Below are 26,690 nucleotides of genomic sequence, written 5' to 3'. Positions count from 1 at the left end.
AGTAAAAGCAAAAGACAGTTGAGCCAAAGTTTAAACTTGAAGCGGCGCGTGGAATTTACCTCAGGTGCAGTATCATGCGGAACCATCAGCAACCATCTGTGACGTTATCTAAATGTCGATGCTGATGATCTACGCTTTAGAGCAGTAACGTGCCGTGAACCACTCTGCGAGCGTAATATTAACGTACGGCCATGTTGGTTTATTGCGGAGCAGATTAGTGCGACGTACTGCGAGGAGACAAGGTGCAAAGACGTGCTGTGTGGTAAAGACGCACTTTGAGGAGGCAAACTTACAAGCGGCACTGAATACAAGCTGATAAGCGGCACCGGACACAAACTGACAAGCGGTACCAGTATTTTTCCTCCTTGACTTTGTGTGCTTCAGTAGCCGTTAAGCGGCACCGGTATGTTTGTTCATTTTTGAACTTAGTCCTTGGCAGCATGTTTCCAGTGAAAGCGGCACTGTTTTGACATTCTGCGTATTATTGTGGGGTTTCTACGCTCCTGGAACGATTTTTTTTTCTGATGTAAGAGCACCATGCTGTTTTTCAGTCTAAATAACTCACAGAGGACAATGACATATCTAAAAAAAACGTGGGTGTGTCTCCGGTGTGTTCATTTGATTCTCTATCGTCTGGGGACATGTAATCTTCAGCAAGTTCTTACATTTTTCAGCATATCTCTGGAATCAAATATAAAGCACTTTTCGTTTGTCTGTTTTTATTGCAGGTCTAAGAGATGTTTCATAAGTTGGCTCACGCATACCTTTTTATTTATGTGGAGGGCACTTCAGTGACTTTTTTTTTTAAACAGGAAAATAGCGAGGCTCTGCAAAAGTTTGTTTTAGTGTTCTCTCATTTACACATTTTTTTTCTGCACTTTATGCTAAGATCTTTGTTACACTGCCATCTAATGTCTGTTATTGGTCTTTACGCTTCATCTTACAGTTATTGATGACATGTTTTCTTATGTAAAAGAATACTTTACAGTTTTTATCTGGTTTGACAGCATGCCTACTTAGTTAATGGTGTTCACTAGTTGTTCTTCTGGGCTTTGGGAATGGGTTATATTAGTCCTATTTCCCATTAGAAAACATGATTTATTTTTCCTAGTGTTGGGAGAGGGTTTTAAGTCCCATCATCCCTGTATGCCAGTTGGCATTATGTTTTCTCCATAGGTTATTGCTACTTTAAGGAGTGGGTTATTAGTCCCATACTTTGGGAGTGGGTTGTTAGTCCCATTTACCCTTGGCTTACGCTAGTTTTTTTTAAAAAAAATTAAATGATCATTTTTGTGAGGGGGTTTTAGTCCCACCTTGGTTTTTAGGGGGTGTCAGTCCCACCTGAACAGTGTTATACTAGGGTTTGAGTCCCATAGTGTCCCTTAAAAGAGGGGTGGCGTTTTTGGCTACGTCACAGTCTTCTCATGTGAGAAGCACTTTCTTGGGTTTTGGTTCGCCCATTGCAGTTTTTGTCTTAGTTTTTGGTTATTATATGTGAGCTCAAAAATTTTACGCCTTGTTTATTTTAAATTGTTCGTTATTAAAGGAGGAGGATGTGTAAGTGTTTATCTTTTTGCTTTCTTCCTTCTTTAATAATTTGGATCTCTGTTTTCCCTCATGTGGTGCATTTTATTATCCATCTCTGGGTTACAGTTTTCTTAAAAGTTTGTATATTTTATGTGCATAGTTTTCCCCTTAGTTATTTGCTCTTTTTGTTTTCCATTATTATAGGGAGAGGATAATGTAGTATCCTCATGTTATTTCTATGTACCTGCATCTAGCTGCTCAGCCCTGTGTGAGAGTGCTCTCTGGAATCTTGGTATGTGGAATGTTTGACGCATGAGAGACACAGTTGAGGATGGGCTGAGCGGCGAGTAGGTCTGCTCCTGGTGGGGCTGTTAACTTGTACCATCTTATCTACTAATAAACTACCATCTATATGCACCTGTTCCGGTCTGCTGTGTCTACCTATTTACACCTGGACCTGTGGGACAAGCCCACCACAAACACCCAACACCAACGCTTCCACCCACACAACCGGACCCGAAGCAGAGTCAACGCTTCCACCCACACAACCGGAGTCGTAGAAGACCCAACGCTTCCACCCATACAACCAGAGTCATAGAAGACCCAATGCTTCCAGAAATGACAAATAATTTTATTTAACTGAGACCTCAACTAAGGTCAACAAATACAAATACATAAAAAAGATAATATATGGTTAAGTTATTAAAAACATTTTAAAAGCTCTTTATAAGGAACGACAAGTAATAATAGTTTGTGGTCCACACGAACATCTTACAATAGTTAAAACTATTAGATTTGAGCACATTTTGTCTTTTAAATGACTAAGAAACTATTTACAAACCTGAATAAGTTGTAACAAACAAATTCATTAGGGGGAGACTGGCACTCCGTGATTAGATCTTCCGCTAAAATAGCATTATATCTTAAGCGGATTGGCTTTATACATCGACGTCGAGCCTCTACCAGTATCAGGTTAGGACAAATTAGCAATACATAATACAAATCTTGTGAACCGCCATTGCATAAGTCATATTTGCCTAAAGAATTTTTTATGGCGTCAAATCTAGCTGTATGTTTTTAAAGGGAGATTTCCCAATCGCAAAAGAAGGATACAGCGCCTTACAATGTGCTCTAGCTGAAACTGTAAATATTGTTCGGGGTTTTAAATACTATGTTTTCTGAGAAAGTTTTGTAATGCTTTAATTGGATACAATATTCTTTGTCCATTTCATAGCATATTCTCGGCGTGATATGTTTTAAGAAGAGCTTCAAGGGCACTGGAGACCAAGCCTGCAAAAGTGCAATAGTGCATTGTGACACCACAAGGGCTTTTAAAAGGTTCCTATCAAAGGTGTACCAGGACGCATCATGTCTTTAAGTCTCCAATTTTACTATATGTCAATCAATCAAGTCATAAGCTTTTATTCGATTTGAGAATACAAATCACACAAGCGTAGACATAAACATAATTCATTACATACACAATAATATTAAAAACACAGAGACTCAAACGATCTCAGAAGTAATTCATAAGGGAAGAAAGCTTAAACTAGTCAAACACTGGGCAACAATACATGATTAAAATGTAAAAGCTAAAAGTTAGAATCAATCATACCTGTACAGACAGAAATAGTATAGATTATCATGCCAAATACCATTCCTGGCAGCTGTACATTATAGTATTGGTGAAAACTGAAGGATAGTTGGACCATACAATTACAAGCAATGGGCATAATACAATTTTAAATACAATATGCAGATAAAAGAAAATGAAAAATGTGTACAGACAGGAGTGTATATAATTATGGCAGCACTATACACTTCCTGGCAGCTGTACACTTCAAGATAAAAGTGGCAACAAAAATCAAATATCCACATTCTCTAGGGAGGATAGCAACTCTAGAGCAGTCTTAGAAGATCGAATGTTGTATTTTATAAAAATAGGTTTTAGGTACCTTATTCTTAGAAAACGATAAAATTTGCAGAAAAGTAAAAAATGACTACAGCTTTGCCGTGAGGAATTGTCGCATGGGCAGAGAGTCTCAGACCTTAATTTCTGTACTGGAAAGGCGACAAGATGATGTGCAATTCCCAACCTAACTCGGGTAAGTACAAACTGATGAGATGGGCGGGAAACATTTGAAAGGTAGGCTTGAAACCCCGGAGTTAGATTTAGTTCTTTGTAAAACTTCACGGTGGCTAACTTGCCATACACCTTATCTCGCCCTTCCTTTTTGAAGTTAAAAAATGCTTGTTTAATTTCTTTTTGGGGGATTGCAACCGCCAGTTCGGGATCCAGAAGAACATCAATTTTGAAAAGGGTTTTATACCAAAATAGAATATATTTCAGCCACTCAATACGAAGTGAAAAATCCAGGCCTATACAATCAAGAATAATTTCTTGAGTGAATCGGGTCTGTCTTAGCCCAAATAGAACGCCACAATAAGAGTGGCCGAACGGCTGCTAAGTCAGAAATAAACTCGATTCCCACCTCATCATGAATTAATTGAACAGAGGCGGAAGGGGGGAGGCATAACAATCTTTTTAAAAACTTATTTTCATCCTTTTGTCAATCAATCAAAAAAGTTTGTTTCAGTTAATTAAAACCATAACAATACCTTTACAAAAACCAAATGCTGCGATTAAGAAAAAGTTCGTTTTTTTGCCACTTTTTTTTCTTCTTTTTGTCCTAAAATCGTAAAAGCCTTCCGTTTCTGCTAGAATTATGTATAAGGAATGACATTTTTCAAATAGACATTTTAAAGTGCGTAGTATACAGTTTAGGAAGTCTGGAGCATTAATTGGTCCCTGTAAAGTGTTCCTACCAATATTCTGCTATTATTTTGCGTTGTGTTCGGGAGTAGGGTCTGCTTCTGAGTTGGCTGTCTTATTTGCTTTTTGCGAGCAGGGCACAGGGTTACTTATTAGTGCATGTGCATGAGCTAAGAGGAACTTTATTCGTTGGCAATTCAATGGAGTGTCAGTAGGGTTCAAGGTCGCCATAGTTGCCGATCTGGACGTTCTTAGGCCTCTAGTATTCATGGCTTTTTTTAGGAAGGGGACTCGTGCTTGGGATAAGTTCGGACAAATACTTTATGTCTTAATGTGTCTGGAGCTGCATGAAAGAGATTATAGGCCCACCTTATGATATTGGAGACAACTCGAGTAAATATGCTCGTTAGAGAGAGCTCAAAGGCGTAGAGCTTGTTACAGGGACTGATTGGGATACTTTAAACAAATTCCTAAGGGTTATCCCTTCCTTTACTTTTATTGATTGCCATGTTTTAATTTGTGTATGTTCCATGGCATAAGATAAAAATTGATGGGATTTTAATGCCATAGACCTCCAGCAAAGAATTAAAATGTCTATTGCCCGTTGAGCCATAAAATCTCTGTAGTGCCCAGACATGGGAATCTGCCTTTCGCCCTAGATATTGGAGATGGGAAGTGTCTTGTAAGTTATTCGTAAAGATGCGGCCCAAGTAGATATACTCTTTAACTGTCTCAATTGGGTTACCCCCCAATGACCTTGTGAAAGGTAGAGATTTCCTTCCTCCACTAAAAAGTAATATTTTGGTTTTAGATATATTTGGGACCAAGAAATTCCCTTTTGCATATTGATTTAGTTCATTTAGATTTCTTAGCAAACCAATTGGGGTGCGATCGAATATGACAACATCATCAGCATACACTAGGCAATGGATATCGAGCTGTGCTAATTTTGGGGGAAGAGTTCTTAATTAGGGAAAAGCGCCCCGGCAGGTCACTTATGTAGATGGAAATATTATGGGTGCTAGTGGGCATCCCTGTTTTAAGCTTTTCAGCGTAGGAATTGGATTGGTTAAGCCCTTTTCTCCCCCCATTTGAACTCTACACCATGATGCAGTGAGCAGGGAGATAATTATAGTAAGATCATCTGTGGTAATCCTAACGCTTCCACCCACACAACCAGAGCCGTAGAAGACCCAACGCTTCCACCCACACAACCGGAGCCGTGGAAGACCCAATGCTTCCACCCACACAACCGGACCCGCAGCTGACCCAACGCAAACGCATCCATCCACACAACCGGACCCAACACCGACGCATATATCCACACAACCGGACCGAAAGCCGACCCAACACCAACGCATCAATCCACACAACCAGACCCAGAAAAGACCCAACGCTTCCACCCACACAACAGGAGTTGACAATGCACCCATCCACACAACCAGACCCGCAGCTCACCCAACGCAACCATCCACACAACCGGACCCGGAGCCGACCCAGGGCCAATGCATCCATCCACACAACCGGACCCGCAGCTGACCCAATGCCAACGCAACCATCCACACAACCTGACCTACAGCTGACCCAGTGCCAACGCAACCGGCCCTGCAGCTGACCCAATGCCGACGAAACCATCCAACAGCCCCCACAACGCTAAGGATGCCTGGCCTCCACCTTGGGTGTGCCCAGGAGTGGACGCCTCACAGGGAAAGCCAGGATGGGTTCCACTGCGGTATTCGTACAAGCGCCTTGAGACTCTTGCGGTTGAGTAGTGCGCTATACAAGTATCAATTTACATTTTACAACCGCCCCCGGACAAGACCCAACACCAACGCAACCATCCACACAACAGGACCCGAAGCGGACAAAACGCCGACACATCAATCCACACAACCAGACCAGGAGAAGACCCAACTCTTCCACCCACACAACCGGAGTCGACAATGCATCCATCCACACAACCGGACCCGCAGCTGACCCAAAGCCAACGCAACCATCCACACAACCGGACCCGCAGATGACCCAACGCCAATGCAACCATCTACACAACCGGACCCGAAGCTGACCCAGCCCCAACGCATTCACCCACACAACCGGACCCAGAGAAGACCCAATACTTGCACCCACACAACCGGACCCGCATCTGACCCGACACAAAGGCTTCCACGCACACAAACGGACTCGCAGCTGATCAAGTGCTTGTAACCACAGAACCGGACGTGTAACTCAACCAACACCAACGTTTGCACCCACAGACCCGGACCCGCAGCTGACCCAACACCAACGCTGGCACCCACACAACCGGACCTGCAGCTGAACCAACACTTCCACCCACACATCCAGACCAGCAGCTGACCCAACGCTTCCATCCACATAACCAGACCCGCAGCTGACCCAACACCAAAGCTTCCACCCATGCAACCAGACCTGCAGCTGCCCCAACACCAATGCTTCCACCCACTCCACCCAACCTGCAGCTGACCCAACGCCAGTGCTTCCACCCATGCAACCGGACCTGCAGCTGACCCAACTCTTCCGCCCAGACAACCGGACTCGCACCCGACCCAAGGCCAACGCTTCCACCCAGGCAACCCGACCTGCAGCTGACCATACGCCAACGTTTCCACCCACATAACCCGACCTGAAGCTGACCCTATGGCAAACGCCTCCACCCACAGAACCGGACTCGAACCTGAACCAACACCAACACTTCAACCAAAGCTGCAGGCGCCCCAAAGCCAACGGTTTAACTGATGCAACCGGACATGGAGCTGAGTCTTTTCAACCCCAAATAAATAGCTGAAACTAAGCACTCTAGCTGACAGCAGTCTTTTGAGGAATTAGCAAAAGGGACTGGGACACAAGCCGGTTTACAAGTGGGTGAGGAGGATTTGGTGTTTGATAAAAGACTAACACGTTTCTATGGAGTGCATGTCAATAAGAACACACCTGGCCACTCTGAACAGAGGAGTTGAAGACTCATCCAACGTTCAGTGGGCACATCCTACCTCATTTCAAGCACTGCTGCAATATAAATGCCAAAACCGAAAACAAAGATGATCAGGACGTGTGCAGCCGAACAAAAAAGCCTTAGAAAGGGTTCTGAAATATTAATATGCATCATTGCGGTGCTTCAAGAAGTTTGCTAGTTCATTTGTTTCTACATACGCACTTGAAAACGAATGCAAACACTGCAATAATACGAAGGTGACGTTGGACTGCCCCAACAGACCCAGCAGAGACCCCATACAGCAACATCTGTATGAGACCCCTACGTCACCAACCCTAACCACATAGGTCTTCAGCAAGTCACTCTACCTTAATTGGACGCCAGGCGGTGAGGACGTGCCTACTACTGCCCAATACTTCGACTTGAGGGCTTTGCCACTAAGTCACCTGCTACAAACCCATGGTGGTTAAGATTTTTCACAAACACTGACATAATGTGCAACTAGCTAGAATAATATATAACCCACCCAAAAAGGAGCAGCAAGGAATTTAATTTCATGCATAGATGTCAAAGCACCTCAACCTTGGTGGCAGGCTGAGGAAAGTGCGGGAAAAAAAATACGGCCAAACAAGTAGAAGTAAATTAATTACAGAAGAAGCAGGTCCATGTGACCCAATGTGAGGCTGTCTAGGAGCAGCTGCACGGGTACACCACCGAAGACCAGTGTTATGGTGACTGTCACTGCAACCAGTGGTGCCAGTCCATAAAAGCCACCAATGATGCTCTACCCCAAATGGCACAAGTAAACAAAGATATTCAAGGAAAGCTGTCCTCGCCCTTACTCCCACACTTCCATTTCACTACTGATGGACAGACGTATGGACGTGCTGCAACCTGCCACGACAGCAGAACTACTACCCTCAATGCTTTATCGTTTATTTACTACCTGCTTGGACATTCCAAAATTTACAACTTTAGAACAGCTAACATATTAGAAAGAAAAAAGCTAACAGCCACATCACGCTGATGGCCCAAGCCTTCCACAGCACTGACACAAACTACTCTTAATGACCTGATTACTTCATATTAGCGCACTTGATTTCATTAATAGGAATTTGGGCAGCTCATGTCAAGAAACCAGCCTTGCTTTGCTATGTGAGCATGAACTTAGCTACTACGGCTATGAATCTGTAATTCTGTTACCAGATCTAAAAAAGTAATCAATATAGTATCAAGGCCACGAAAATTGCAGTTTAAAGGAAGTTTGCTAAATGAAGAAGGGAAACGTGTTCAAGTTCACTGGAGGGTGTTCCAAAAGTCATCAACACCAACCAGATGACAAAAGTCATCAGCACCAACCAGATGACAAAGTCCCAAAAGTGACCAACTATGACTCGGTCCTTAACTCAACTCTCTTATAAATTCCATTTAGTTTCAGGTACTCACGTCTACAGCTTGCTTCGAGATCCACCACCTTCTGTGTTAAAGTTTTTCTTAAACCAAAAACAAGCTCCCACTCTCTTCACATATCTTTAAAGTCTGCCCAAATGCAAACATGCGTTGGGCTAGCAGTTATCCACTTCAGAGAAAGGTACAACAGACAGCAACTGGACTTGAACCTTCCTAGTGACTTGGCCCGTTTGTTTTCTATATAACATTGTTTGCCTAGTACAGCAGCACGAATTGAAATGTGTGTTCAAAAATACAGATCACTTTTCATCAACTTTCTATCCACCCCTCCAACTTAAAGAACGCATGGGAAAAACAATACTTGAATATCTGTTCTCTACCCACACCATTCCAACTACTCTACAACTGAAAAATATGGCTGCCTCAAACTACCACGTTTACTCCATCCAGAAACTTCAATGTGTCCATTAGGTGTCCAAGTGCCACTATTAGACACCACAGCCATTTCCTTTAAGCACGGTGGGCAGGCCATATGTCCCACAAGCATGCCTATCAGTCTGTTCCTCTCTGGGGATGCAGCCTAAACACCTGGAGAATTTTCAGATGGTGTCCCCTAGAAAGGCATACACTGGTGACTCAGTGCCCATAGCATGATGCCTACTGCATTGATCTATGCACCCAGTACAGTCCTACACCACCAATTGACTCAGAGGCCACTGGAGTGCCCTCCGCTACTCCTGTGACCTTCCACTCAACACTTTGCTTTGTGCGTGCTTGCCATGCTCCTATCTGCCATGTCAAACAGCTCTTCACAAATTCCAGATTTAAGACTTTTCAATTACACGTGTCCTTCATGAACATATGCCGCTAGGCACGGGCAGCTTGGCTCTGCCCAAGACTTGTTTGTGAGATAGGGCATCACGCCCTGAAGAAGTGTCAAGTCACCGTGCCCCGCCCAAGTACAGGGAGTGCAGCTGTGGAAGATGCTACAGGGTCCCCTCAACGCTTGTGTCCTGGGGCCTCAGCAGAGGGGCGGGCGACAAAACAGGGAAGCTCAGCACGGCTCAATACATTTTGGTACAGGTAAGAAAGCCTTACCATATAAATAAAGAACAAGCATAATGAGCTCTACAAGATGAAGAAGCCACTCTATTTAACCAAGCCTTCACTCAGCTCTTACTTAACACGAGCATCAATCCAAAAGGTGTAACTCTCAAGCAGGTGAAGCCAGCAATAGTGCAGCTTTGTTTTCCCTCTAATAGTCCCGTTACTGCAGCTAGCGGTAGCACAAAATGCCCCGTGTTAGTGTATGTTAATTGTTTGGATTACAATATAATGAATACTGCGTTGGCAGGCATATTATTTTGTTATATTCTCAGATCTAAATTATTTCTAAATTCCACGGTGACATGGAAACAAAGATGCCACAATGACTCCAACCCAGACTACGTTCGGAATTTCAAAGGAATGTGACCCAAACATTACCTGTATCAACTACTCGCCAATCCCTCTCCCCACCGATAGCTTGTTGCCCTCTGGTGGTGGGGGGAAGGTGGTTAAGGTGCTTATCGCCCTTATATTTTCCACAGTGAAAGCTTGGGCGGGCAGGACCCCCATATCCCGTGCTTTGAGTGGAGACCTACACAGGGCAGCTCCCTGGACGGAAACCAACACCCTTGTTCGTTCCACCCTCAGCTCCTTGGGAAGTACACCTACAGGTCAACAAGCACGTCCACCACTAACAGCTGCTGCGATCTAAGCGTGGCACCCACAACTATAGCCCGGAAGAAATAGCTGCTCTGACCCACACCTGGTACTCCCCTCCACTCCCTGCAATGACCGCTACAGTAGGCCAGTATCTAAAAGTTAACAGTTCCTGCACAAACAACCTATGTGACCACACGTGGCACCCACAGCACTGCCCTCCCTACACTGACAGCTACTGCAGGCCAGTATAGAAAAGTTAACCTCTTCTGCACAAACACCCCCTGTAACCAAATCTGGTAGGCGCCCTCTCCACTGCCTGAGAGGTACAGAAGACCAGGATCTAAACGTTATCTCCTGCACAAACACCTTCCTTGCCCCACTCCTGGCACCTACTCCACTCCGGGAAGGTCTTCAGAGCAGCTCCAAAGCCCCGCACCCACCCATCTCCCTGCGCCAACAAACAAGCAGTATTTTGGAACCCCAAACCGAAATGATAACCGGGCAGGTCTCCTCTCACAAGGTAACCTGGCGACCACAGCCCCTCGAGTGCAGGTGTGCCGGCCAAGTGACACCACTTCAGCAGGGCACCTAATATAAACCAAGCACAAAAGTTAATCTTCTCAACACCAGCACAGGCCACAAGAAATCTACTCGCTATGGCGAGGCAGATTTTATCAGGACAAGCTATCTGTATGCCCAATGGCCTGGTCTGGCAAACTGACAATAAACAGGTGTTCTGTTCATTCAAACAGAAAAAAAAAAAAATCTCGTTTTCATCTTGGCATACTTGGTCTGTGTTCAGAGACAAAGTTCAAATGTCAGCTTACGTCTGTTTATTTTATCCTGGAGGTTCTTGTTTATTTTTCTTTCTCCAACTTGCAAACTTAGGCGATTTTGTAACGTGAACTGCCTGACAATCGTGCTGTGAAATGAAAGGCTGTACGATATCAGTGTTTTTGTAAAACACAACATTTGTACATAACTTGTAAATGAACTGTACAAACATTTTGAAATATATTTCAGTAGTTATAAAAGCACATTTTTTGTAATTTATGTGCGATGCAAAAAAATATCTCAATAGGATGAAAACTGATAAGAACACTTTACTGGGTAATGTGCAAATGGTAAATATTTTTGCTGAAGCACAGTTTTCATAGATTATTGTCGATACGCTATATAGTTTTATCAGTAAAAGTGCATGGTCCTGGGAAAATGTGTGGCCATTTCAATGGGAAATGTGCTGTTTGTAAATGACAGAGCGCTATCATGTCATGCTTTAGTAATCTATTTAATACAAGTGAGTTTTTAAACATGAAGAAATATTCCTGTACCCTGACGGCAATGTTATTAGCGAACTCAGAGGCAAGCCAGGGGTAATATTTATGTGGGCTAGATTCTTATACAAAGAAAAAAAGTTTAGGCTATTAAATCAAGCAACTGTTTTTTTTGTGAACTCGTATTTTAGAAGGTGCTCTCACATGTGATAATGAAGAAAAAGGCGCTCTGTAAAATACAATATTTGTCTAGGAACCCGCATTTTGAGGCCAGTTTTTGGGTAAAGTACATTACAGTTAGGCCGAGAAGATTATTCAAGTCTCTACACCTGCAAGTCCAGTAACATTTTTATGATTTATCGTGGTCTGCAGCATCTCCACCACACGTGTGTGTAGCTTCACAGACACTGACCTCTCACAGACTGTCTCTCCAGTGGACCTGTATGCAGCACATGGGTCTGGTACACCCTTCCAGCACTGGGGACACCTGCTAGAGAGGTCTGCATGCCCTACATTGGCAGCCCCTGGATCTGGCACCTCTCACCTCTCCAGTGCATGTACCTGACACCCTCTCCTCCAGGACTGACCGCTCCTGGGTCTGGCACCCCCCTCCAGCACTGACAGCTCCTGGGTCTGGCACCTCCCACTTCTCCAGTGCATGTACCAGACACCCTCTCCTCCAGCACCGACAGCCCCTGGGTCTGGCAGCCCCTTCCAGCACTGACAGCTCCTGGGTCTGGCAGCCCCTTCCGGCACTGACAGCACCTGGGTCTGGCAGCCCCTTCCGGCGCTGACAGCACCTGGGTCTGGCAGCCCCTTCCAGCACTGACAGCCCCTTCCGGCACTGACAGCCCCTTCCAGCACGGACAGCCCCTGGGTCTGGCAGCCCCTTCCAGCACGGACAGCCCCTTCCGGCACTGACAGCCCCTGGGTCTGACAGCCACTTGCAGCACTGACAGCCCCTGGGTCCGACAGCCACTTGCAGCACTGACAGCCCCTGGGTCTGGCAGCCTCTTCCAGCACTGGCAGCCACTTGCAGCACTGACAGCCCCTGGGTCTGACAGCCACTTGCAGCACTGACAGCCCCTGGGTCCGACAGCCACTTGCAGCACTGACAGCCCCTGGGTCTGACAGCCACTTGCAGCACTGACAGCCCCTGGGTCTTGCAGCACTGACAGCCCCTGGGTCCGACAGCCACTTGCAGCACTGACAGCCCCTGGGTCTGGCAGCCCCTTCAGGTACTGACAGCCCCTTCCGGCACTGGCAGCCCCTTCCGGCACTGGCAGCCCCTTCCGGCACTGGCAGCCCCTTCCGGCACTGACAGCCCCTGGGTCTGGCAGCCCCTTCAGGCACTGACAGCCCCTTCCAGCACTGGCAGCCCCTTCCAGCACTGGCAGCCCCTGGGTCTGGCAGCCCCTTCAGGCACTGACAGCCCCTTCCGGCACTGACAGCCCCTTCCAGCACGGACAGTCCCTGGGTCTGGCAGCCCCTTCCAGCACTGACAGCCACTTGCAGCACTGACAGCCCCTGGGTCTGACAGCCACTTGCAGCACTGACAGCCCCTGGGTCTGGCAGCCCCTTCCAGCACTGACAGCCTCTTCCAGCACTGACAGCGCCTGGGTCTGGCAGCCCCTTCCAGCACTGACAGTCCCTGGGTCTGGCAGCCCCTTCCAGCACTGACAGTCCCTGGGTCTGGCAGCCCCTTCCAGCACTGACAGCCCCTTCCAACACTGACAGCCTCTTCCAGCACGGACAGCCCCTGGGTCTGGCAGCCTCTTCCAGCACTGACAGCCCCTGGGTCTGGCAGCCTCTTCCAGCACTGACAGCCCCTGGGTCTGGCAGCCTCTTCCAGCACTGACAGCCCCTGGGTCTGGCAGCCTCTTCCAGCACTGACAGCCCCTGGGTCTGGCAGCCTCTTCCAGCACTGACAGCCCCTGGGTCTGGCAGCCCCTTCCAGCACTGACAGCCCCTGGGTCTGGCAGCCCCTTCCAGCACTGACAGTCCCTTCCAGCACTGACAGCCTCTTCCAGCACTGACAGCTCCTGGGTCTGGCAGCCCCTTCCAGCACTGACAGCGCCTGGCTCTGGCAGTCCCTTCTGGCACTGACAGTCCCTGGGTCTGGCAGCCCCTTCCAGCACTGGCAGCCCCTTCCAGCACTGACAGCCACTTGCAGCACTGACAGCCCCTGGGTCTGACAGCCACTTGCAGCACTGACAGCCCCTGGGTCCGACAGCCACTTGCAGCACTGACAGCCCCTGGGTCTGACAGCCACTTGCAGCACTGACAGCCCCTGGGTCCGACAGCCACTTGCAGCACTGACAGCCCCTGGGTCTGGCAGCCCCTTCAGGTACTGACAGCCCCTTCCAGCACTGACAGCACCTGGGTCTGGCAGCCCCTTCCAGCACTGACAGCTCCTGGGTCTGGCAGCCCCTTCCAGCACTGACAGCCCCTGGGTCTGGCAGCCCCTTCCGGCACTGACAGCCCCTTCCGGCACTGACAGCCCCTTCCGGCACTGACAGCCCCTTCCGGCACTGACAGCCCCTTCCGGCACTGACAGCCCCTTCCAGCACTGGCAGCCCCTTCCAGCACTGGCAGCCCCTTCCAGGCAGCCCCTTCCAGCACTGACAGCCCCTTCCAGCACTGACAGCCCCTTCCAGCACTGACAGCCCCTTCCAGCACTGACAGCCACTTGCAGCACTGACAGCCCCTGGGTCTGACGGCCACTTGCAGCACTGACAGCCCCTGGGTCCGACAGCCACTTGCAGCACTGACAGCCCCTGGGTCTGGCAGCCCCTTCAGGTACTGACAGCCCCTTCCAGCACTGACAGCCTCTTCCAGCACTGACAGCCTCTTCCAGCACTGACAGCTCTTGGGTCTGACAGCCCCTTCCAGCACTGACAGCCCCTGGGTCTGGCAGCCCCTTCAGGCACTGACAGCCCCTTCCGGCACTGACAGCCCCTTCCGGCACTGACAGCCCCTTCCGGCACTGACAGCCCCTGGGTCTGGCAGACCCTTCAGGCACTGACAGCCCCTTCCAGCACTGACAGCCCCTGGGTCTGGCAGCCCCTTCAGGCACTGACAGCCCCTTCCGGCACTGACAGCCCCCTGGATGACGACCAGCCACCTGAAACTGAACTCAGACAAGACGGAGGTCCTCATCCTGGGCTCTTCACCCTCCGCCTGGGACGACTCCTGGTGGCCTCCCACCCTGGGCACCGCACCCAAACCGACAGACCATGCAGCACGCAACCTGGGCTTCATCCTGGACTCCTCCCTCTCCATGACCAGACAAGTCAACAACATCTCCTCGGCGTGCTTCAACATCCTACGCATGCTACGGAAGATCTTCTGGTGGATCCCCACCGAGACCAGGAAGACCGTCACCCAGGCCCTCGTCACCAGTCGACTGGACTACGGCAGCGCCCTCTACGCCGGTACCACCGCCAAGCTCCAGAAGAGACTCCAGCGGATCCAGAACGCCTCAGCCAGACTCATCCTCGACATCCCACGAACCAGCCACATCTCCGGACATCTGAGAGACCTACACTGGCTCCCCGTCAACAAAAGAATCACCTTCCGCCTCCTCACCCACGCACACAAAGCCCTACACGACCAAGGCCCGAGCTACCTCAACAGCCGAATCAACTTCTACGCTCCCAAACGCCACCTCCGTTCAGCCAACCACGCCCTCGCCACGGTCCCCCGCATCCGAAGAGCGACTACAGGGGGAAGGTCCTTCTCCTACCTGGCCGCCAAGACCTGGAACTCCCTCCCGACCGACCTGCGCCTGACCCAAGACCACCTCTCCTTCAGGAAGAAGCTGAAGACCTGGCTGTTCGAGCAGTAGCGGCACCCCCCCCCCCCCCCCCCCCAGCGCCTTGAGACCCTACGGGTATGTAGTGCGCTCTAGAAATGTCTTTGATTGATTGACTGATTGATTCCAGCACTGACAGTCCCTGGGTCTGGCAGCCCCTTCCAGCACTGACAGCCACTTGCAGCACCGACAGCCCCTGGGTCTGGCAGCCCCTTACAGCACTGACAGCCACTTGCAGCACTGACAGCCCCTGGGTCTGACAGCCACTTGCAGCACTGACAGCCCCTGGGTCTGACAGCCACTTGCAGCACTGACAGCCCCTGGGTCTGACAGCCCCTTCCATTACTGACAGCCCCTGGGCCTGGCAACCCCTTCAGGTACTGACAGCCCCTGGGTCTGACTGCCACTTGCAGCACTGACAGCCCCTGGGTCTGACTGCCACTTGCAGCACTGACAGCTCCTGGGTCTGGCAGCCCCTTCCATTACTGACAGCCCCTGGGCCTGGCAACCCCTTCAGGTACTGACAGCCCCTGGGTCTGACAGTCCCTTCCAGCACTGACAGCAGCTGCAGCTGTGTCCTCCCGTCCCTTCCTTACACTGCACATTGAGTTCTTTTGCAGGTTGCCGTCCACCTCGCAGCCCTCAGCCAGCAGCACCGACAGCCCTCGTCCTCTCGCGAGGGATCCGCTGCTCTCACTCACTCCTCCTCACAGCCCTCCTCACCCCGTCCGGGGACTCACCTGCAGCTCGCTGCGCTCCACCTCCCAGCGGGCCCTCTCCATGCTGAAGCGGGCCCACTCGTGCTGGATGTAGTGAAGGATGCCGGGGATGCTGTAGTGCTGAGGCCGTCCGGGCTCGGCGGGGGCGGCGGAAGGAACTGCGGGCTCACCGGGGGCCGCCGCCGCTTGGTAGCCGTTGTTGGCTCCGGGCTGGGGGGGCCGCGGGGCTCCCCCCGGGTGCTGCTCCGTCTCCATGCCTCGGGCGGCGCCGCTGCTGCTGACAGGAGGCCGCGGGACGGTTACAGGCCGCGCGCGCTCCCCTGTTGCTCTGCGCAAGCGCGGGGGCTCGCGCTCCGCTCCCGTTGGCTCCGGGAGGCTGCGCGCACGGAGGCGGGGCTCGCGCTCTCTTTGCGCACGCGCTGGGCCGCACGCTCAGCCCACGCTCTCCTGGCCAAGCACGCGCAACAGACCAGCCCTCGCGCTGCTTTGCTCACTTGCGCGTGCTCAGGCTGATGTGCTTCAGTGGGCGAAGAGGACGCTCTCTCCCTCCCCAGTGAGATCTCGCTGTTACTGACAGGGGGCACGCGCGTGGAACTCACTGAGCTTCTCGCAGACGAGTGCGCGCCGGCAACCCTTGCGCACGCGCAGTGCGTAGCTAAACTTAGGGTCCGCGTACGCGCGCGGAGGGAATACCTCCGTCCCAGGTGGTAGGCGAGCTAGGCCCGGGCATTAGTGACGTAAGAGCGCTGTGGCCGTTCCACGGAACGGTACCGGCCCGCCGTCAGCTGTACAGCCGTGAGGCTCTGTCGGTGACGACGGCGGAGGCCATCACATCATCTGTTCGCCGCCCCCTTCCTTCCTCCACCCCGTGGTGTCCGCTTTGGCTGTCGAAACTAAAGAAAGACTCGAGTGACATACATTACAGAGGGCTTGATGAGATGTAAAATGTTAGCGCGAAGTAAAACTATAAACGCTGCTGTGGGGCGAAATAAAACTGCGCCTTCTCAATACTCGAGAATATCACAGTTTAATCATCGTAAATAAGGCATGAATAAGGCATTCATTCGAGAAGAAAAAAATGTAAGCAAAACGTGTATAAGCGATGTGTACGAACTGAATTTGTGCACATGTATTAGAGTTTCCAATCCCCGGAAGTCTCGCCTGTGTGCAGTCACTGTTGGTGCGGGGGTGCACAGTGAACGCTTTCTCTCCATCTAGGCTTGAGCAGTCCAAGATGTCGGTGAGTGCCTGAGTCATTGGGGCGGCTCCCGTGTCTGTCATAGTCCTTTTTTGTTGTCGTTACTTCTTACTGCCCAGGGTATGTCTGTCGGGCAGTTGAACTTAGTGAGCGAGACAAGACCATCAGCACCAGCGATGGGGGTGATACTTTCATGTGATCTTCTCGTGTGAGTCGTGAATGGTGTGGGTAAGTCCAGTGTATCCAGTATGTGGAAGGAAATTTGGTGTACCCCTCGCTCAGGGAAGCCCAAACACGTCTCTTCACCCAAGATGGCGGAAGTGTTTATGTTTGTGCGCAGTCTAGTGTTTGGATGGTGTTGGAGATGCGCTTGGGTTGAAGGGACACTATGCGGAAGCCGAAGGCTTCCGGTGGAACTGTGCTCACCTTGATGACTAAAGCGCATGCGCGGAGCCTCCACCATGGGTCAAGACTTGCGCATGCGCGATACCCGTGGCAGGCGACCTGATGTTCTAGCCATCATCTGATCCGCACAGGTGAGTGACGTCATCTTTATTGCAGGAATGGTCACTTGTTTACAAATGGAGAGCACCTGCTCTAGTAGGCAAGCTCCCGCCCCAGGTGCTTTTTGAAGAGCCTAGAAGGCTAATGTTGCTGACTGCACCAATGAGGCGCTGTACCAAGAGCAATCCAGAACCGCTTCCGGGTCTGCATGGAGCTGTATGACCTCAAGGCCCTCGTCCCGGGTGTGGGGTGCTTGGCCTCAGACCCCCAAATAATACACTTGCCCAGGCTGTCAGTTCCAGCCAGGAGAGTTCCACTCAGGTGTGCAGGGGAAACAGTGTACAGTGAAGGCCAGCTGGCACTCTGCACCCTCCCAACTTTAACAAACATGAAGCAACAAAGAGTCAGTTACCTCCAAAATCAAATCAAAATAGTTTATTGTTTCAGTTAATTAAAACCGTAACAATACATTTACTAAAACCGAATGCAGTGATTAAAAGAAGTTACCTGATTGAAACAAAACATACATGTTCTCTGGCTAGGCACTGGATTGGGCCGGAGTCCATACCTCTGGCCACAACCACTCTCCTTGGCTCCTGGATGGACCATTGCTCATGTTCCTCAGGATAGCGTATGTGTTTAAATTGTATTTCTAAAGCGCTAACTACCCCATACAAGGCGGTTAAGCGCTTTACAGCGAGTAGCACACTACTCTTGACCCCAAAGTTAGTGATCAGTCGATTAGTTACAGGGGTTAGTTTTGCATGCTCGTTTCATGAATTCACACCAGTTTCTTTGTGGTACATTGTTGATAGCAATGTGATCATTAGAGGGGACCAGGTGAGATGCTATGCCTTGCTGGAAGTAGTAGATATTGTTATGGTGTCTAAAAATAGCTGCAAGGCAGATAGCAACATGAGATTTAGAGTAATGTGTCTCCAGAAGAGACAGACAGGTGGAAGGAAGCAGAGGGGTGAAAGGTCAATCTTTCATGCAGTATCTTAAGGTTGAGAATTTTTGCATGCAATTTGTGGATGTTAACCTAGTGACAGAAACAGTTTCAAATTCTAACCCAAAAGAATAGCTTACGCAATCTTTCTATTGGCATTTAAGGGGTGACACAGATACACCCCAGAGTAGAAAAAAAGCACGCTGGTTTTTGAGACCCCTTTACTTCAAGCAGTACGACAAGAGACTCCTCTACTCACTAGTCATTTGTGGCTTGTTGTTTCTCCTGCATAGGTTGTATATCTATTACTTTTGGGCTCCATCTAGGACCTTCTGGGATAAAGTCCTGGGCACATCTTCTCATGAGCAGGTCGCTTGGGGTACACCATGTGGCACTGTGTTGTGTTTGATGGTAGGCTCTCATGAACCAGGGTAGGCAGCACTCTACCCTGATTTTGAGTGCACAATGCAAGGTGCGCATGAAGTTCTGTTCCTCACCGTTAGCCTAAGGCCACTGTTGAGTTATCTTCCGGTGATCTATGTGCAAACACTGCAGGTAGGCTTGAAACTCTTGCCCTTGAAACCGGGGGCCCCATTCTCAGTTTTTATTTCTTCTGGGATCCCTAGTTTTGCTAATATTTTTTCAAGCATGGACTTGACATTCCCGAATGTTGTGGAGCGTACCAGTTCAACCAGAGGGTATTCTGTGTGACTGTCTAGCATTACAGTAGTGAGCCTGCCATCGGGGAGACTGCCATAGTCCATGCTAACACATGACCAAAGTGTTGTGCAGGTCTCTTCGGTGATCACTGGTGCAATTGGGAAGTCTCCATTTGTGATGGCACAGGAGTGGCAGTCGGGAAACCGTTCATCGACCCATTTGTTCATCGCTGGGAACCGCACCTTGTCTCTTAGACAAGCCTTTGTTTTTGCGATCCCTTGGTGACCCTGGTGCCTTAACTCAACCACTCTCGCCCATAAGCTCTATGGTATTACTATTTGGCAACTGAGTAACAGGAGTCCTGTGTCACTAGAGCTGAGTACATCACATACTCTCCACATTTTATTCATCGTTGTTTGTTCTTCGGTGGTGAAGGCTCTTGCGCTGGCCAGGAAGTTTTGACGCTGTCGTTAGTGTAGCGCCTCTTTGGCTTTGGATACTGTAGGAGACTGAAACATTGATGTGTCTCCTACTCGGAGATATCAACACAATACTTTAAATGTAAACCGGTAAGTAAGCACAAACGCACAGTGGTCTCCAGGGAAAGACCAAACCATATACTAAATAAGTGGAATGCAAACCGTGACCGAAGTCAGGACTTGGACCAGATGACTCAAACGAACTGGGGACACAAGGAACCATCCAGGGTAAGTACGGGGTAAGTACCAAGGAACTCCAAGGAGACTGTGTGCAGAGTGGAAACACAGACGCTTACTCAAGTCAATGGGAAAGTTTCAATTGCAGTTTTCAAGAACAACAACCCTTCCCAGTGGACCCTGAGGAAAACGCATGGCGGACAGAAGGTTGGAGAGTCATCCCACCCGTGGATAACCCAGGAAACAGAAAACCTATACCAGGGAAGCCGGTTGCATAGGTGCAAAGTTATGTCGTAAACCAAAGTAGACCACAATGGAGGACTTCAGGAAAGATACCGCTGGCGAAGAAGGTGGAACAGTCTGGTGGAATCCAAGGATGGATTCTGGAAGAGAAGAACCTGCAAGCAGAGGGGACAGAGTCTATGGCACTCTGGTGACAAGGAGGCACGGAAGAGCAATGATGGAAGATGCAAGAGCGATGACGGTGACCTTGTTGCTGTGTCTGTGAGAACCAGGTGACGCTGTGAAAGACCAGGAGCTGTTCACAAGCTGGCCCGCATCGGGAGTCGAAAACCAGGGGGTTGGTGTCCTGCAGGAGCACCAACATGCTTTGGCAGCAGCAAGAGACGTAAACAAAGAAGGTGCAACATTGGGACCAGCAAGGACCAAGGGACTCACCAAATGCAGGAGAGTCAGAGTAGGGCCCGAGCAAGCACTGAAGCCAAAGAAGACTCTTGAGGACCCACTGGCCAAAGGCACAGGAGTCGCAAGAGGACTTCGAGCATCTCACCAAAGATGCAGGCCCACGGTGCAGGATACAGTGAGGATGAAGAGATGCTGGAGCTTCTTGCAGCCCTCACTCACTCCAATATTTATTTAAAGATTTGGAACTCCAATGAGGTTCACAATAAAATACATACAAATTATTACCTAAAGTATAATAAAACATATACAGTTTTTTCAACACATAGTAACTTCAGTAAATAGAGTTTGGAATTAGCAGCATAGTGATTAAAGTAACAAAACATATCCAGAATTGTGCAAAAAAGCATTTAAGTAGCAGCCAATTCATGTGCAAAATACAATTAAAAGATCCAGCTTCAGCAGAAAGTTAACTTAAAATTAGCAGCAAGAGAAAAGGGATAGCAAAGCATATCCTAACGTGCTACAAAAGCAGTTGAGTTACATCAGATTTATGTGCAAAATACGATCCGAAATACAACTTCAATAAAGAATAGAATTTTTAATTGGCTGCAAAAAATTGGGCGAAAAGCAAACCATTGCCCAGTTGTGCAAAGAGTAATTAAGTAGTAACCAAAAGATGTGCAAAATATTATCTGGAAAAGGAGAGAATATTAGGAATTCATAATTGGGCAACAGAGACAAGGGAAGCAGCCCGACTAAAATAATATATATATATATATATAAGATATTAAAATATATATATAAACTCCTTAAAAACGTTGAATCATTTTACATAGACTACTTAATTTTTCTTGCAGCCCGAAAATCTCTGGAGGACAGAGCCAACAAGCCTTGGCAACGGCAATTCAATGCGATGCAGTGCACAGGGGTTCTGTTCCCTCTATGCTGATGAGAGATACTGGCCTCAAACTTGCTAAGAGGACAGGTCCGGCCATGAGGAGTTGCAGAACCACCACCTTGCTGAGCCTTTCGGAGTCCGTGGGACGTAGGAGCAGCAGACTGGTCAGCTTTGTTGCGGTGCCTGCAGATGCAGGGGAGTGACTCCTTCACTCCAGGGGAGATTCCTTTGGGTGTCTTTGATGCCCACATGCCTGGAGAGAAACCTGGATGAAGCACAGGCACAGACTGTCGTGTAGTTCCTATAAATCTATATAGGATTGGTGCATTTAGATAACTGTGGGATTGGTGTTCAGACTGATTCCAGACACCGGATATGTTCGCCTGTATACCAGGTAGTTCACAGTGCCGCTATAAACCCCTCTTACCTAGGAGCAAATAGTGTCTGGCAACTATCGAACATGACAAACCTGTCCCCTCAGGGATTGTGGAAACAGTACAGTACATTTTGCTCAGTCACTCGTGCTCACTTTGTCTCAGAGGAATACACAGGATAAACAGTGGAGACATTTTCAATAAGCTTTTATTGCACTTGCTTCATTCTAGTGTAAAATATGTGTGCAGCAACAGACATAAGACCGAAACAGGTATATACGGTTATGAGCACCAACAGAGTAAATAGATGGTAGAATTCTACCATAGTGCTAAAACAATATATGCAGACATATAAATACATGACCGTAATACTGTGCACTCCTACGATGCTAACCCTAACTAGATGTACCTAAATGTACCATGCTTGTATGTAGGTGTATTGCCAAGAATCCCCCTAGGATAAAGCCAACCACATTGCCTGATGAGAGATAACAAAGGTCAGCAAAAAGGAAGGGAGTTAGAGGAACTGTAGCTAGGCTCGCCCTCCAAATACTAAGTTAAACAAATGGTCTCTGTTTCCAGATTCCTAAGAGCCTTGCTAGTTTTTTATATAACAACCAACACACACTGGGGTCGATTGTGGAAATATGATATTGTGTACAAAAAAGGAGAATTGCTCCTTTTTTTAGGTGTCCCCTCACTCACCAGGGTTGCCCCACGGTGACATGCTTCATCATTGGGGCCATCCCAGTCCTCTACGGGCTGGGGCGTGCTGCGACTTGCGACAGTTACGTAGGAGCACTTTTTTAGACTATGTGTGGTGCATGTGTATTTGAGGAGTGGACTATGTGATGTGTATTAAAAATACCTGCCCAGTAGGTTTATAATAAACTTTATTCTTACCTCTAGGTGGTAATATTAAAAACGGGGTGGAAAGATAGGCTGCCCTAAACGTAATGTGTCCAGATGTACCTATCAACTCCTATCGTCGACATGTTTCGTGCATACCCCAAGCACTTCTTCAGGACTACACAGGGACCAGCCCTGTGTTCGCCACTCCTTAGCTCTTCAATGAGTTATTGATAAATAAGATTACATTTTAAAGTTAGACTGCAGCAAACTATATTAAGTGCATGCAATAATACCTACGTATTTGTTCCAAAAACACGTGGTTCATTTCATGAGACCTAACTGGGCCCCATGGATTCGGAGGGGTTCGGTATCCTAGCAGCTTTGTGCACCGGATACCTCCTACTTATAGGCACCTACTTGTGTCCCTCCGGTCCGGATGGTAAGTGAGGGGACACCTAAAAAAAGGAGCAATTCTCCTTTTTTGTACACAATATCATATTTCCACAATCGACCCCAGTGTGTGTTGGTTGTTATTTAAAAAACTAATAAGATAACAAAGGTCCCCATCTTTGTCTCAAGTTGGGACACCCCACAAGGGATGTCACACCACTGCATGCTGGAGTATCTGCATGCAGGGACCTTAGGATCTCGTGTCAGCATGGAAGTCTTTTTCCTCCGCTGGCTCAGTGAGGATGTGGTGCTTATATACCCAAAAGGTACCCTCAGGTGTTCTACCTTGCTGTGTCATGTCGGCCGAGGATGACGATAGTGATTATGCAGAAGATGGTAATCCTGCTGTGATTCTGAAAATTCTCATGCATAAGAAATTAGGCTAGTTTTCGGAGAAAACCACACAACATTTATGCAGCACCTAACTAGGTAAAAGGTCAGCACCAAAAACCGTTACGTAGTACAATGGCAGGGTGAATGTAGGTGAAATGTTACGAGACTACCCAGGCCTATAATGGAGTACATTGGTAATCATAACACCCACTCCTCATCCGACTGAATGATGCACCACGATATATAATGTCCTTCTATAAAACATTGCAGTATAAACATATCTAAAAGCACGGAAAATGTAAAAAAATTCATAAAACCGCTAATAAAACTTTGTCTTTAACCCCTTGGGCGCAGCCGCGATTCTGCGCCTGTGCGGCCGTTTTAAAGAGTGGGCGGGTTCATGACGGCCCCCAGCCGTCATCAGCACACGAGCACTATGATGCATCATGGCTGGGGGCCGTCATCAGCATGGAAGGGGTTAAAATATGAAAAAAAGTTCTTGCAGTTCTTAAAAATAGTTATAAAGTTTGAATAACTCAGTACGCCTGAAAGCCGTGTAAGAGCGAGATAGAGAGAAAAAGAATTGTTATAAAATTCCAATTTCCGTAGTTTTGGAAAAGAGGCTGTATTGTTCCCAGCACACGGATAGTCAAATGGTTGTGTCCTGTGTGGGAGAAACAACATCACTGCCCGGGCTCGAAAAATCCACTCGACCGCTCGCATATACAAGCTAAATTTAACAAGGTCGAGCTGCTTTTAGGTCCTACTCGCCCTATCTGGCGAGTAGGAAGACAAACTAACTGTGGTCCTCTGTCTGTGAAAACGGAGCAAATGTGGCAAGATAACAAGATTTAAAGGCATTTTTATTGCTCACAAATGTAATGTGCAAAGAGATGACATTAAATCTTGTTATCTTGTCACATTTGCTCCGCTTTCAGAGACGGCGGTCAAGTAGGTTGGAGTTAGTTCGAGGATATTTTTCAAGATACTAGTCCTGCAGGACTAGTACCATTTTTTGGATTTTTCGAGCCCTGACTGCTGCTTGCCTTTGCAGACAACGGTCCCTGTAACGCCTCACAGATCAGGTAAATCGAGAAAAGGTGATCTTCAGTTCCCACAGTCGATGCAGAGGAATTCTTTGAAACATCAGAAGCCTGTGTGCCTGCTGTGGAGCTGGTGTCCAATCCAACAGGAGTCGAAGCATCCTGTGGCCGCTTCAAGAATGCCAGCATAAACATGGGACTACGCTGAGGACGCTGCACTACGTGGGCCTTTTTTAGGGGTCCAACAATACACCCACTTCCGGAGGCGGAACCGATGGAAGTGTTAGACAGAGGTCCAACGTGCATTCTTGTCTGCATAATTAGCAGCGGAGAAGAGGCAAAACACAGTTGATCCAGAATGGTCGGAATGATAAGAATCAAAACTTGCTTAGGTCCCAAAGTCGAGTTGTGCCCATATGGAGTACCATGCGATCACAGCAATGTCGCTCCAAGAGCGCTTTTTCCATCTATTTGGTTATTGGGACATCCATTGCGTAGAAAAAAAATGTAAATCAGGATACTCACTACCAGTAGCAGTATTAGCGGAAGTCCTCCAAAAAACGCTTCCTAACACTAATGAAAGCTGGAATCACTCTGAAGATTGTCTGAAAGGTGCTTAACAGTCCAGAACCTATGGTTTTAAATAGGTGTAAATTCAATTCGTATCAGACATGTTAAAGATACGCTATACCATTTCTCCGAAATGGAAAGGGCAATTAGTTTGTACTAGTGCCTCTATCTCAGCGGAGGACCTTGCAACCTGAAGATCAAAAGCCTCTCGGGCTGAGGTTAAGGGCACATCCTTCTGTAAAAACATGGCTTTCAGTTCGCTCAGAGAATCAAACCGTATAAAGGAAAAATTCAACGAAGGCCATAACGGCGCTTCACTGAATGTGTGGATTGGTGGAAATAATACTTGCACACAACAAGCTACCCTGGAACTTACTGTGACAAGATACACAATGCCTCGAAGCATCTCACAACAACCTTTATCATTCAGCATTAAGTAACTCCCATTCGAGAGCAGCCTGAATGCTGGATTAACCACAGCAGCTGGGGATCCTTTTAACTGGCAGGATACATAAGCAACTGAACTATTACAAGCCCTGTGAAGCATAATATCCTGGCAAATTAGAGACCCACTTAACAAAGTCTCGCAGTCTGTACCGCAGAGAAATACTTCAGTGTCTCCATTCCTGTATCTTAACCTATACGGTAATTCCCAAGATTCCTGAATGTAGCCCTTTCCCATTGCTTCATAGCTGCCTACCTGGTGGTATTCTAGGCAATATTGAAATTGAAAAGTTGTTACCGGCAATGTTATATGGCCATGAATTAACCATTCTGTGGACAGTGACTCTGCCATGGTAAAAGGTAATTGGTCCAATTTTTCAATGTGCAGCATTGTATATTTTGTATCTCTCCGTGCCATTGTTGGCTGCCTTTCTGTTCGGTTATATGCAGAGAACAAAGACGTACTGTTAATATATCGCCAGGGCACGTAACCAGAGCGCAATGATTGTAGCGTCCAGGTTAATAATAGAATGGATTGTAACCGCGATTGCCTATGTTGTAGAATGAACAGATCCTGTTCCATTATATCTATGGCAGAAGACACAATGTTGCCCAGTGAATAAAACCTGGATATTAGTGTAGTCATGCCATTGTCGACCACTGCCAAAGCCTTTTCTAGGTTAATTCTGTCCATTTCATGCAATCTCTCCGCAGCTTCCTGTTGAGAGATTTTCCAAACTTCGTTGTAAATAGGGTATAAGAAGCGTTTGCAACGTGGTTTTCGGGGACCTAGCAAAAAATCCCCTAAATCCATGTCATCTGAGAGCAAGGAAAAGTGTTTCACCTGGGATAGTGTTAAGGTTCTTAGCCAATCTAGCCATAACTTCCCAACACTGTGGGATGTCACCACCCCCGGATGTTCTCGTTGTACATAACGTTG

General features: G+C 48.0%; 2 protein-coding genes across 5 annotated transcripts in view; one reads left to right on the top strand and one right to left on the bottom strand.

The window, feature by feature from the left end:
- STRN3 (striatin 3) overlaps nucleotides 1-17,368 on the bottom strand; it is a 1,097,014-nt gene extending 1,079,646 nt beyond the window's left edge. For 2 of the 3 annotated variants that reach the window (XM_086936979.1, XM_086936980.1), the window contains exon 1: nucleotides 16,196-17,065. In XM_086936979.1, the coding sequence (XP_086793105.1) occupies nucleotides 16,196-16,429 (234 nt within the window). In that variant the 5' untranslated portion in view covers nucleotides 16,430-17,065. Of the gene's footprint in view, nucleotides 1-16,195 lie in introns of all 3 variants that reach the window. The other variant, XM_086936977.1, reaches the window with a different exon arrangement.
- A 104-nt stretch (nucleotides 17,369-17,472) lies between these two features.
- The window catches only part of AP4S1 (adaptor related protein complex 4 subunit sigma 1), a 154,731-nt gene continuing 145,513 nt past the window's right edge, over nucleotides 17,473-26,690 (top strand). The window contains exon 1 of one of the 2 annotated variants that reach the window (XM_086936982.1): nucleotides 17,473-17,600. The gene's annotated coding sequence lies outside the window, so the exon portion shown is untranslated. Of the gene's footprint in view, nucleotides 17,601-17,777; nucleotides 17,909-26,690 lie in introns of those variants that run through there. The other variant, XM_086936981.1, reaches the window with a different exon arrangement.

The sequence above is a fragment of the Lissotriton vulgaris genome, chromosome 9 (assembly GCF_964263255.1).
Source record: "Lissotriton vulgaris chromosome 9, aLisVul1.2, whole genome shotgun sequence".
Taxonomy (NCBI): domain Eukaryota; kingdom Metazoa; phylum Chordata; class Amphibia; order Caudata; family Salamandridae; genus Lissotriton; species Lissotriton vulgaris.
The sequence above is the reverse complement of the archived record's forward strand: the minus strand, read 5'-3'. Positions and strand labels throughout refer to the sequence as shown.